The sequence below is a fragment of the Cygnus olor genome, chromosome 24, assembly GCF_009769625.2.
Source record: "Cygnus olor isolate bCygOlo1 chromosome 24, bCygOlo1.pri.v2, whole genome shotgun sequence".
NCBI lineage: Eukaryota > Metazoa > Chordata > Aves > Anseriformes > Anatidae > Cygnus > Cygnus olor.
Genome location: NC_049192.1, coordinates 4725274 through 4739451, shown reverse-complemented (window position 1 = coordinate 4739451; position 14178 = coordinate 4725274). Strand labels below are relative to the sequence as shown.

The 14178-nt window shown below is 46.3% G+C and overlaps 1 protein-coding gene across 2 annotated transcripts in view; it reads left to right on the top strand.

The window, feature by feature from the left end:
- Positions 1-14178, top strand: part of LGR6 (leucine rich repeat containing G protein-coupled receptor 6) — a 137606-nt gene that overhangs the window by 68815 nt on the left and 54613 nt on the right. For both annotated transcript variants that reach the window (XM_040535507.1, XM_040535506.1), the window contains exon 4: positions 4174-4245. In XM_040535507.1, the coding sequence (XP_040391441.1) occupies positions 4174-4245 (72 nt within the window). The remainder of the gene's footprint in view (positions 1-4173; positions 4246-14178) is intronic.

The following is a 14178-nucleotide window of genomic DNA, read 5'->3' as shown; positions in this document are numbered from 1 at the left end:
TGGCCCGGCACACGTCAGGAATCCCCAGATGGGCCCTGCCTCTTTGACAACCCTGAGTCCGTGCAGAACAGAAATGTCTTCGAGACAAAGGGAATGGTGTGGCACATCCGAGAGAGACGCTCCCATGGGGAGGGAAGAGGAACGTGCAGAGGTTGGAATGTCTTTAATACGGGCTCCAGGCACAGTTGCCTCAAGCAGTAACAGCCCTTTGTGCTGGTTGAGTCACTTCAGCCTCCCAAGATGGGGACATTTCATCATGCACAGGCCTGTACCTCTGGGGGCTGTAAGTCTGCTGAGACTGTCTTGTGCAAGGATCCTGGTGTGATGAGATCTGATCCTAGGATTTTTTTCTGGTTGTTCAGGTGTGGTCTCTGCCAACACATAAACCTTCTACTTCTGAAAATAAAACATGACACCCTGGAGCGTTGTGATTTAAGCTGACCCCATGCCGACTGACCTGCAGGTTGCATGTCTGTGGCTGCCAGTGTCTGCAAGCTCCACTACGGTCACCTGAACAAAGCCAACCTCAGGCAACAGTGCGTCCCCAGTAGGTCCCCAGCACCATCTGCCATGCACACACCCTGGCACGCCTGAAGCTTTTAGGGACATGAAGTCAGGAGCTGACCGGTTTGCAGAGCTCTTCTCTCTTCTCAGCATTGTTCACACACATCACGCAGTGATCCTTTACTGCAGAATGTATCAGCCATCCTTGGAGCTCACCTGGAGCACAGGACTTCTGCTGTGGGTGCTCTCCTCAGCAAGCCACAGCATTTTCCTCCTCCATGATTTGCAGGACCAGTAACCCAAAATTGGAAATTTAGCCAGAGAGGAACCCTGTGTCATCTCGCTGTATGCTCTGGTGTCCTCTGAACCCTTTCGCCATCCTTCTTTTGTAGAAGTGCCTGGGCCCCCCCCTGCACCCATGTACAGGAGGACACATCTCCCCTGGCCCTGCCACAGCTCGGCCCTCATGGCAATGTCTCTAAATGTGTCTGTCTGAGCTGCACACTGGGTTTGTTGGTTGGTCACGCTGCACACCCCAGTGCCTGGACCTCGGGAGGCCACAGCAGTGGGGAGTTGTTCACAGGTCCCACGTTCACAGCAGGGTTCCCTCAGCCAAACTGGTGTTGTCTCCAGCCATGGGCAGCGGCAAGACTGTAGATGTGCAAGAAAGAGGCTGGGCTGGCTCCCAGGTACAGCAGAGGGACAACAGCAAAAAGCTTCCTTGGGGGTCTCCTCCTTTGCTGTTGTCCCTCTGCTGTACCTGAGAGCCAGCCCAGCCTCTTTCTGGCTATGTTGAAAGGGCCTTTTATAAAAAGAAAGAAGAAGTAGTAGAAGAAGAAGAAAAAAAAGAATGCAAAAATTACTTAATATGGCAATAGGAAGGTTGACTGCAGTGACCCCAGGCCTGACAGGGGTTGTCCTTAAAGCCAGACTGTAAGGAAGGCCATCCTGGGCCATCCAGTGAAGTCAGAGGTAGATGCAGCATGGCTTTTCCTGCTCAAAGCTGAGTTCCCAGTAAGCAGAATTAAGGCTTTCCTGAGCTTGAGGCTGAATGAAGAACTAAACCAGGGTGGCCCTGTCCCCGAGGAACTTGTCTAATCCTGTCTGGAGCTATTTTCTGTTTTTGGCCTCTCTGAACCAAGTTTTGATGATGAGTTATTGGAGGTAATGATGTGCCCTGTGAGGCACTGCTGCTTGCTCCAGCCCAGGCATCCAAAAACTTCCGTAGCTGCCTTGCGGTTGTGGAAACAAGCACTGTCCAGCAGTCCAGTGGTTTCAGAGGTCTATGATGCACTTGCTTGAACATTGCTTGTCTGCACCAAAATGGTGTGGTATGGGAACCAGCCCATGCTAATATCTGTCTGGAGAGCTTCTCAGTCTGTGTTTCTGGTTGGAGAAGGGCCTTGTAACAGAGGTGAGGCATAAAGGAAACAGCAATAGTATGACAATTGGTTTTGCTTTAATTTAGATAACATACATTTCTGTTGATCATCTCTAAACGCTGAGCTCAGATTTCATAAAGATCCAATGTGTGCCCCACAAAAACTCCCACCAACTGAGACTCCTAAAACCCCACTCTGTATCAAGAGTCTTTAGCTGTGCATTATTTTGATGTTTAACAGATCTGAAATGTTCTCCTTCTATACCAGACTTCAGGATTCAGTGTCCTATCCCCCCAGAACAACTCAACTGTGCAAACAAACCTGTGTGCAGGATCAGGAGCCCAAGAAGTTGTGTTGGTCCTTGTGCGAGAGCTGTCAGCTCGGATGAGCATCCCCATCCCACTGGGCTGCACAGAGCACCCGTGGCATCCATCACAGGGCTTACAGACCCCTGTCACAAGTGTGGAAGGAGAACCAGGGCTGATGATCTATCCCCTTCCAGCTGTTTTTTGGGTCCTTCGCAATAACACTTCAATGCCAGCTCCAGGATAGATCCTGCAAGCCCTTAAATGTGTCTTTCATTTGAGAGGCAACCTCATTTTGAGTGTGGCCTCTCTGCTGCTTTTTTGTACTGCATTGAACTTGTCCCCTCTGCTCATAAAAATGGCACTGCATGCCAGCATTTAATGTCTTAATAAAATTAAGCTAACATCATGGTAAATGAGCTCTACACCTTCTTCTCCATTCCTATACTCTAGAATGTTTTGTCACAACAAATTTTTGATTAGCCAGTACTGACTTTTGCTTGTTTCCCTGTTTTATCTCCTGTGTGCATACTAATAACTTGATATTAAGTCCCCATTTTCCTCCAGAAATGGAAGAGGAGCTGTGTGGCCTGTAGCTCTCTACAGCTTCCCTTTTTAAAAGATTGACTCTATAACTGTCTTTTTCCAACTTTCCTTTCATGACAGATGTCTTAATCTTCTGCAGTAAAGCTACCACTCTCAACAATGAGAAAATTCCTTGCTTGCAACAAAACTCTTTGGGCTGCCCTTCACTATTAAGGCCATGCTCTGTCCCTTTGACACTGGTAGTAATTACGACAGGCCCCTAAGCACTAATTCTGTTTTCATGTCATCTTCAACCATTCCTTGAAGGTTTTGGAAATAGAAACCTCAGCTATGTAAAACATTCCTTTCTTTAGGCACTTTCCCCTTGCTACTTTGCCCAGCTACCATGCTGGGATGTGTCTCTCTCTCTTATCCAGAGGAGTACATGCCCATGATGTCGCAGCTCTGGTTGGAGCATGCAGGTTCAGGATGGAGGCTGGTCCAGAGTCAAAAACCTAGCCCTTTACAGAGATACAATGATGACAAAACCAGTTAATTCATGCATGGTGCTCCAGGAGGACAATGGCTGACCAAATTAGAAATACCCCAGGATCTGATTCTGACTTCACCTGCAGCTAGAGCCACTCGGACACCTGCCTCTGGGGCAGGAGGGCTGTCATCAAGTCTCTCCTGCTCCTCTATAAGCTGTGCAGTCATTCCAGCATCCATGGCCTTTCTCCACGTCCTATGCTCACTACCATTCCTGAGGCCCCTCCTGGGTCCTCCTTGTTCAGCCCAACAGATCTCTTCAGAGATTACTCTCTGAAGTCCCTGGCTTGTTTTATTTTCCACTACAGCCCCAGTTCCTGCTGCAAGTTGTGCAAATGCTGCAAAGCCCCTTAGCAAACTGTTATGAAGTGGCTCCTCAACCATTGTGTTGCAGCTGCCTCAAAAGTTGAATAAGAAACCTACCCACAGGCTAGTTTCCATAGACTCCGCAGAGGTAATCACCACTGACACTGGGAGAAGGATGACTTACACAAGTATAAATATGTGACAGCTCAGCTGAAGGCACTGGTATTACTTTGGACTAACAGAAAGCACAGATCCTTCTTCGGTGCTGTTCCAGCAATCAAAGAGTGCACAGTTCCTGAAGCCCTCCTGGAAGTGCACCTACATCCCTTCACCAGCACCGCGTGTTCTGGAGGGGTCCCTTTACCTCACATCCACCCAGTGGATCCCCCAGCGGCACCAGATTCACCCTGGGATCCCTGGGATCCAGGGGCAGCCTGGACTGTGGCTTGCCTGCCTGCAGCCTGCTAGCTTGCCTAAAAGCCCAGGGTGACCAAGGGTCCAGGGCAGCTTCGCAGCTTCAGAAACAAGCAGCAACCTCTTCCATTTTGTGTCAGGCTGTGTTTTTTTTTTTTTTAACAAAGTTTTCTTTTTTCTAATTATAGGATGTTGCAGAACAATCAGCTGAGTTGCATCCCTGCAGAGGCACTGAGAGATCTTCCAAACCTCCAATCTCTGTAAGTCATTAAGAATCGATGCTGCAAGCTGCACAGTCCCTTGGGGGCCCGGACTTCCCAGCATTTGAGTCATTAGTTCCTTTGTCAGGGATGTTCTGTCCCTTCTTCCTTTTCTTTTCCAATTAAAGCAAAGATTACTGTCACTTAGCATAGAAGGGAGGGAAGGGCGGTTTTCATGGAAGGAACACTGTTTTGGTAAAGGATGTTGAAATTACAGCTCCCCATGTGTATGCAGCGACGAAAAGGCCACCAGAGCCAATGCACATTTCAAGGAACGCTGGAAAATATCCACCCAGAAGGGGCTCCTCCTCGCCACTGTGGACCACAGTGGGAAGGGACCTGATGGGTAGCACAGAGGAGACTTAGGTCTGTCAACATGTGAGTTGTACCGTTTTACCCAGACAAAGGGTATTTATGCCCGAGTAGAAAATGCTTTAAAACACTTTTAGTGATTCAGCCATGGGAAGAAGCTGAAGCTGTGGTGATGCTTTTCATTTAAAGTAGCTATATCTACAGCAGGTTTGTGCTAATGTATTCACTAAAAATCCCACATCACTGAAATGCATGCAGTTCTCCTGGGTATAAACATAATTGCAATCTGATCCTGGTAGTGGCACTGAATTTAGGGCAGGTCTGTTTGGTAATTGCCCAGCTGGAGTAAATAACACTGCCAAAGCTGTAAGAGCTTTCTGAATTAGGTTTTCACACTGAACCACTGAAAAATTAACCTCAACCCTAATCCTTAACTTCAGCCCTATTCTTACTGTGTCCTTTTGTCATACAAATTTGGCTGGAAGGAGTTTTGGGAGGCCTCAAATCCAGCCTCCTGCTTGGAGAAGGGTAATCATAAATACTAGAATCATAGAACCATAGAATATCGACCCACTCCCAGATGAATTACCCATCAAAATTTATCCCTCACCAGTGACCAGGGCTGAGGCTGCACCTCCTAGGGAAGAAGCTTTTCCTCAATTCCAGTGTAAAGCTCCATGAGTGCAATTTGTGGCCATTACTCTGTTTTCTCACTTGGAACTAGCTAGAAGAGCCTGGCTCCATCATCTTTAGTTGTAGGTCAGCAGCAGATCTCCTCGTAGCCTCCTCTTTGCTAGATGAAACTAACCCAGCTCCTTCCACCTTTCTTTGTGAAGCAAGTGCTCTGGGACCCTGACTCAGTTGCCAGCCCTCCAATGGACCTGTCTGGTTCCTCCTCATTATTCTTATACCAGGTGGTTCAAGACTGGACACAGTTTGTGTGGACCCAGCATTGAGTAAGACATTTCTGTACATACTGATTTAAATACTAATTTGCAACAGGAGTGTTGACTGTTCAGGATCTGAATGTTCTTCCTGCCAGGAGAGATTCAGAACATTTGTTGCTGCAACTAGGTGGACATATGACTGTGGCTGTTATTAAAATGTATTGACATCACCACTGGTGTCACAGTCAAGAACACCCACTCAAGTGTTTTGGAGATTAGATAGTTTTCCGGGTGATTTCTCTTTCAAGCTAAGCACGATATGGAAGTTGTCATGGCAGTGGGGCTGCCCCAGAATGGCCCCTTCACCCCTCAGCTTGTCTCTCCAATGCCTGTGAAGAGTGGATGACAACCAGTGACACCAGAGCCCACAGCTTGATGTGCCCAACCTTTGCTTCCGAAGTTTCACCACTGTGTCTCACAGAGGTGAAAACATGACCTGCTGGGTCACCATCCTGTGCTGCTCCCTGAAGGACAAAGCCAGTGATTTCAAAGGCCTTCAGTTCTCCTTCTAGCTAACACTTAGAGATGCTCTTCTGTTACCACCTTTTCCTTCTCACTCCATTAAAACAGAGAAATGCTCCATTAAGATAAATTATATTCAATTTGAAAAGCAAGAGTGTCTCAGTGTGCACAATCAACATGTCTTAAGATAGAGCTAAGATGCTCTGCTTGAATATCAGTGGTGCTGTCATGATTTCTCCAAATACAGTAACTAGCCTCAGGCCAAGAACCTCCAGTACAGGTCTGTGTTAGAGAGATTTTTTTTCTTCTTTTTCTAATATCTGAGTCATTTTCCACAAGTTTATGAGACTCTTGTGTATTCATTGCCAAAAAAATAGCCAGCCTGGAACACCCATAGGTCACCACAGCATGGTTTCCGAGCATTACTGGTCAGGTTATCTGAGACCCAGTGTATTCGTGTTGCCCAGAGACTATTTTTTTCCATTCAGAAGGGGAAGTGGCTTTATGCCACATCATGACAGTTCATGAGTTACCGGACTAGCATGGCACTTCACGGAATATTAACTATCTGTCTTGCAAGTTGGCAACACATTCTAAACAGGGCAGCAGAAAAGGGAGGTGAAAATGGGAGCCAACAGGAGCGAGGGGGAGCAGACAGCTATACTAGACAGAAAGGGATTGTGTGCTGGTTATTTTCTTGCTCTTTCAGATATTTGCATTTGATGTCCATGTTCGCCATTCTGGAATTCAGGCAGGATTTGAAGGGAAAATATGTATCTCTTATGGACAAGCTGACATAGGAAAAGAAAGACAGACAGACTTCTGAATATGAAAAGTCTTTTCTCAGGCTTACAGCAGAAGCAGACAAACTAAGTGGAAGCTGAGAACAATTGTTTTGAGATTAGCTCTATCAGTAGGACTTACAAGGAAATTCAAGGGATGAGGTAGCTGAGCAAGCGAGACAGAGAGCCATTTTAGCCACCATGGGACAGGGAGAGGCTGGTTCTGATGCAAAGCCATCTTGGGGCCCAAGTGGCCGTGTGCCTTCTGACTTAACACCCTTCTGACGTGGCTGAGAATCTCACACAAGGAACCCTCTCAAAGCTGCCAACTTGAGCTTTCCATGGCAGATGTGGTGTCACCCAGAAAACACACATTGGAATGCAGGAGCCAACAATGGGAGGGCCAGGAAGAACAGCACTCATTTTTACTAGCCTACATGCAACACCCTGGCTCTCAGAAAGCCTAAGTTACTTAAATTCCAGTCCTTCACAGGTCAGACTGTATGCCAAAAAATGACTTTAGATTTGGGCAAGCTTAGGTGAAATAGGAGGGTCATCACCCCTTAGATCAGAGGGTCAGGAGGTTCCCTTGTTGGTTGTACTCTAAGGGGATGTCCTGTTTCTTCCCCCCATAAGTTTTCTAACCCAAGCAAGTTGCAGGCTTGAGTTTGGGCAAGTAATATTTCAAATAGACTAACAGGGCTTCCACCCACAAACACAAACTGGCAAAGGCCAGTAAATCAGGTGAGGTTTCAGGCCATTGAACACAACTCTGTGATAACAGCGTTTGTAGGTCTAAGGCACCCATTTCCCATCAGTTCCTGTGCTAACCAAGAGCTTTGTTCCAGCTTTACTTACTGTGTATCACCATTCATCAGGGGCTGCTCGTGGTCTGGGCCACTCCTCCTCCAGAAGGAGGCACCCACAGCGGAGGCTCAGCATTGCCTGACCAGAGGTGTTCGTGATTCATTCTGCCACATGGATACCAGCCAGTCTGAGGAAGCAAGTGTCAAACCCACCCAAGTACTCCCATCCCCATCAGACACACCTGTCCTCACAAACACCCCTCCCCACAGGCCCTCTGAAGCTGCAGCCATGCCTGTGGGGCCTGAATCAGGCCTGCCCTGCTCCCTGTCAGCTACAGGATGCGGAGGCATCACCGCCTGGAGCCTGAGCTGTCAGGAAGGAGACCTTGGCGGGGATGACTGGATGAATACAAAGAGGAATTTGGATTTCAAAATAAGACAATACAAAGTTTTGGAGACCAAGCCTCCTACTGAGTGTTAAGGAGGCTTGCTTTATCTGGGAAGCATGTTGGGAAGCCCAGTGGGGAGGATTAGAAAGAACACGCACACCTGATGGCAATGCTCTGAGCCCTGCAAGGGGTGCCAAGACCTTACGTCATGCTCTGATCCAATTGTGATCCCCTGGCAGGGTATCTGGTTACCGGTGGTTTATAGGTGCAGTAACAACATACCATGTGTATTCTGGAAGAGTCGTGTGTCAGTCTAATTAACGACTTTGTGGTTTGTGAGCACTTACCTAAAGCAGATGGGCACTGTGTCTGTTCCTCTGCCAGGCAAAAGGAGTCCAAGGTATTTCAAAGTGAGCAGGTGCTGTAAATTATAATTACCAGGCTTGCAGAGGTAGAGAAAGCAAAGAGAAAAGAAACCTGGTGGATTAAGAGATCAAGATAAACTCTTGATTTTTCTTTTTCAAATACTCATGGAAAGTGATGAGAATAGCTGGCTCTTTTCTGGAGCTTCTGGCAGATCAGCACTTAGGGAAGGTGCTTAGTGTGTGCCTGGTTCAGCTGAGGGGTGTTGACTTCGGGCATCCCTAGGACCGTGGCAGGTTTGCTGATGCAGTGACAGAGCAGCATAGGCATAACGCATCCAGTCACATTCCTCCCTGCTAAAAAAGGCACCCGCTCATTTATCTTCTGGCCTGTGGGAGCTTCTTTCTCCTCCCACAGAGACTTGGGGCTGCAAATCACGTCACAGAGACCTCAGGCAACCTGGACATAGCTGGCACAGAGACACTAACACATGTGAAGTCACCTAACTCCCAGGGGAATATCGGCAGTGTGGGGGGCTCCAGCTGAGCTCAGCTCCTTGTATCTTAGCAGCATCCTTTGGTCAAGAGAGAGAAATAGATGCTTTAGGGGAGAAACTCACCTCCTGGATGCAGACATCTCGCTTTGGAATGGATCACTCACAGCAGTGTATTCTACTAATTATGTGTATCAAAATTAGTATCCTCATTAAGTCCTCACTACCTATTAGCTTTCCAACCTGATATCTTTAGCAGAAATGTTTTGGATTTTTAAGGAAATGCAATAAAGTGCATTGCGTCCCCTGTCCCTCCCTCTATAGCACTTTGCGAACATGTGGACTTTGATGTAGACAAAGGAGGAAAACTCTTCCCACCTGATCAGATTCTCACAAGCATATAAATTATTATGACAGAGGGAATAAAAAAAAAAAAAAAAGGCTTTGGAATAAGCATGGCCTGAAGAGCTCAGTCAATTCATTCCTCATTTCACATCTTTGATCTATTTGAGATTTAACGGTTCGCTGTTAACAGCAATATTCTTCTCTATAAATCATGTGTGATACAATAAGGTTTAAGAAAGGTGTTGTTTCCACTGGGTGTTTAGAGGATAAAAGCTATGGAAAAAGCACAAATCTATAAAGTCAACATAACTTAGCAGTGACTTACTATCTGTTAGCGTAGAAATTATCTTGTGGCAAGACCACCTCAGTCCTGTGACATGATTTACTGGCTACAGGGTCTTTCTGCAGTACAGTGAAAAGAGGTCAGGGAAGAGCAATGAGGTAGTTCTTAACAGAGAATCTCAAGACAGACTGAAACAAAGCAACCACAAGTATTGTCTTGATGATAGTTTCTACTGAGAGCACACGTCCTTGGATTTCACCTGTTGTTGACCACTTTGCAGCAGAAAGCATGCCTGTGCCAGAGAAAAGAGCTCAGAAAAAGCATCACAGTGCAGGCAGCACACTAAAGAAGTTCCTTCCACTACAGAGGTCACTGGCTAGTCAAAACTGTCTTGCCCCATCTCTGAAATCCCTCTTGGCCCTGAGGTACTTCTTCTCAGCACCTGGTTTTGGAGAGGAACACAGCTAAGTCAGTGGAGGTTTTGTCCCCAGACTTTTTTTTTTTTCAGAAATCCAGTGTCCATTTTGGCATTTTAACTGTTTAATGGTATTTCTATAATGAATAAATTAATATATTTTCATATATTGAATAATGAATGTAAGAAGAAGCCAAAGAGCAGATATCTACCACCTCCAAGTGAACACAGCACTCAAGCATATTACACATCTGGATGTACCACAAGTTATTCTCATGCACTGATGTGCTATGGTGTGCTGAGTCCTTGCTGAAATTTGGCTACTGTTAGTATTCTCACTGGCTTATGAAGGCTCTACATGCCATGAACCTTCTTCCCAGCGCAGTGTGCACAGTTCACCTGAAAAAGGCAAGGTGGCCCCCGCATCTTGTGTAGCTGAGCCAGCACCTAGATAGCAAGGAAGTGTTACAGGTCTGTGTCCTTTGTTTGGTTTCAGGTGGGTTGATGTCCATGGAGGAGACGGGGATTCTCCTGCTTTATAAACACATCTCATAATTTGGCTCAGGAAAGATAAGCTAAATTCAGATGAGTCGCTGTTTTTTAGCATGGACTTCGAGCAGACAAGATTTTTCTGGTTCCATGTACCTCAGGCTGTCATCTAACCTGCTGCTCACTCTCTCTTTTCTCCCCTTCACCCACTGCATGATCTGTCTCAGCTGCCAATGCAGAACTGTGAGTGTCACCAGGACTGCCATCAATAGCTTGGCAATATTATATCAGGTTTGAGGACAAAAAGCTGTGTTAAAATAGAAATCCAGCTCAGGATTCAGATTTTGGAGTAGTTCCTCTGCTTACACTGGCCTGATCCAAATCCCTGGCCTGGGTTCAGGAGTATCCCAGACTAGGAACAGTGCTTGTCTGGACCTTATTTCTTATTCCAGCAGTTTTCTCTGCTGTTCAGCTTGTCTCCCCAAGACAAGTTGTTCTTGGAGTGTCCCCCAGAACCTTTCATGAGTGCTAGCATTTTTACTGCAGAAATGAGCAATACTAAATTTTAAAAAGCCATTGGCAAATCCACTTGGCAGAAAGTGCATCACCTTCTTTTATAAGGACCAAAACTCTGGCTTGATCACTGTGTTCTTGGTAGGACCCAACAAGCAGCTTCACTGCCTCCCTTTTCTAGCCACCAAAGAACAGCAGTGTGATCAGCCGTGCTGGAATTTGGCATTCCAATAGAGCAGCCCAGGTCAGGCCTGTAGCTGGGAAGCCAGGTAGCTGGGAGCAGGAGGTTGATGTCTTCATGCTGGTGCTATGACTAGAGTGCTGGATCCTTCCCTCATGGTGGGAGATCCTGAGCGCTGCCAGGAAAGAAATCAAATTCTTCTGAGTCATCCTCTATAGCTTTGCTATGCAACCATCTTTCCCTTCAGGTAAGCCTCTGCTGTGCCCACATCTCCCTTAGGCTCATCAGGTGGATTTGTCTCGTCTGACTTTAGCCATCTTGATATTAGTCATCTCAGCTAGTCATCAGTGGAAAATGATCAGCATCTCCAGAGGGTGAATCATCCCTGTTATCTCAGAGCCCTGTCTGGTGGGTGAATCACTCTGTGGAGGAATCGAGTTTTCTCTATTGGCTACAGAGAGACCCTATAACTGGTTTCGGCTTTTACATGAATAACATTGGGTGAGATGTGTTTTTCCTACTCCTAGAAAGAAAAAAAAAAAAAGAAAAAAAAAAAGCTCCTCTCCCCACCCCTGCACACACACTTTCATCTGGCTAAAACAAATTCCCAAGGTAACACACAATCAGAGCATGGGTACCAAACCAGAGCTGAGCATCTCTCATCCCCCATGACCCTGTGTACATGACCCAGAACACCTTTGTGGAGCCCCCAGAGAAAGCTGTCAGAGCATATCATCTTGCCCAGCAATATGAATGCAAGGAGCAGCTTACCCATTAACCAGAGGGGAAATTTTCTGCACTCCAGAGCTGGAGGGATTTGAATTTGTAACCATAGTCTTGGAAGCAAATCAGAAATTAGAAAGGCTTCTGACACAGGTATTGGGTACATCACAGATGTGCTTTCCTCCTGTTAGTGAGAAGAGCTCAGCTGGTCAGATTAGAGCCTTTTCTGCTTAGAAGTAAAAAGAGTGTGAAACGCAAGGTGGTTATCCTGCTACAATGACCTGAGTAACTTTTTTTGAGAGGAAGATTTAGAGACCACACACGAGCTGTTGAACCTATCATCCTCAAGGAACACCCCTCTTTAGCGGTAACGCAATAAATCCCCACCTCCACTTGTCCCTTTTCCTTTAAGCCCTGTTTTTGAGCAATGAGATGTTGTGAAGTTCTTGTAAAGGAAATGTCCAAATTCCTTGTGTTTATGAGTGTCCATGTGAAGTGTCCCTGCACTCACCTCCCAGGAAGAAAAGAATGTAAAGTGTTGATCAGGCTAACAGCTAAAATTTTTTCAAACGTCAGTAACTCCTGTGTTTTTTATTGTGTGATAGAACTGGCAAATGATACAGAAAAATAAGGTGTCTGCATAAATTGCTACCTGGTCCCAAGAATAGCATCAGCAGATGTAGAAACTCTCCCCATGAGCTTGTTGGGTACCTGTGTATGTAGTGTGTAAAAAGCAGCAGTTTCATCTCTTTACAGCAGTTGAGATTCTTTCCAGAAATATATTGAGAGCAAGCTATTCAGCTCCCACTGACCTTGAGTTGGGCCATCATGGTCATCTTTTAATTTTCCTCGCAATCCTCTGAGTCAGATCTTCTCTTGAGACTTCACTTTCTAATTTTCCCACTCATTGAGTTCATGGTTGGCGTCTCTTGGAAGGGGGCAGCGATGAGTGACACCCCTGTCATGTGCCAGCACCCCGGGGATTCACCCGCTGTGCTCCCAAGTGAAGAGGTCACACTACAGCTTGGGTGGCTTGAGCTGTACTTCTCTCGTGGCTTGGCAGAGGTTATATCTTGCTATGTCTATCAATGGTAGTCATGTCCAAACATTTCTATATGCATGACTGCTAGCAATCTAGTGTGGCAACCAGGAGATCCATCTGGATAAATATGCAAGAGATCAGTTACACCAGGCTAAAAGTGGTGGTCCCGTCCTCGTCCATATTGCTCCTGCCTTTCTCTGCTCACAGAGCAATGACAGCAGTACCCACCTTTCAACAAGCAAATATCCCTCAGAAGAGACTCTAACACACACAGAAAATTAATTCTGTCTTTATATCCCTCTCATATGCCCTGTCAGTTCCTATCTCGGACTGTAACAGCTTTCAGAAAAAGGTGAATGCTACCTCAACTGCCCTCCCAGTGTCTAGAACATTGTGCACACACAAAAAAAAATAATAATCACAGCTCACATCCACAATCTGCACACACACGCTCTTGCATATGACTCATATAGTAAGTTCCAATGTGTTTTCCATTGACCTTTATTATGGAGACTCATGAACCTTAACTCACTCACTTATACACATAAGTATCCAGGGCATGCTGCATTTCCCCAGTGACGACTCAATAGAGAAGATGGACAATGGGTCCCAGATGTTCCATACGGTAGATACAGCCACACAGCAGGGAAGATGTGTCCCAGATGTTACACACAGTAGATGTGTCAGTGCAAGAAGAAGATGGGCCGCAGATGTTCCATACATTGAATGTGTAAGCACTCCTGATGAACCACAAAGAAGCTTCAGGTAAACTGGAGACAGCAAGGCAAATAAGAAATGAACAAAATATTTAAACTGGCACCCACCTATGCAACGTATAGTCCTCTGTAAGACATGGCAATAGCCTGTAGTCTGCTGTCATCTTTAATGCTCTGCCTATTTCATAACCTGGTGGAATTCAAGGGTTTTGTCTGACAGCAAGGTAGATGGGGGCATGGTCAGTGAGGCTCAGAGGTGACAAGTTGCTGTACAGACCTGTCCCACCTTTTAAAGTAAGGCTTAAGAACCGCTAGGTGTGCTGGTAGAATAAACACCAACTTAATTTTTAGCCAAGTGCTGTGATGCGCATAAACAACATTTTAGGAGCAGCTGGAGCTCACTCTGTGTGTGACAGGCTCTATCAGACGTGGTATCTTTGGCAGTGGGAGCTCAGCGTAGTGGTCTGGGGGGGCCCTTCTAGCCCAGGCTGTAGACAGTCCAAGCAATGTCTTCTAACAGTCATCTGTAGTGCTAACTGCTCTTGAAGAAAAGCAACCCCTCCACAGCCCCTTGTGAGGCAGGGCAAAGCTTCTGTTCCCTTTGTACAGAGGCAGGAGAAGGCAAAGAAAAGCTAAATAACTTGCCATGGTCACATTGGGTCCATGGCAGAG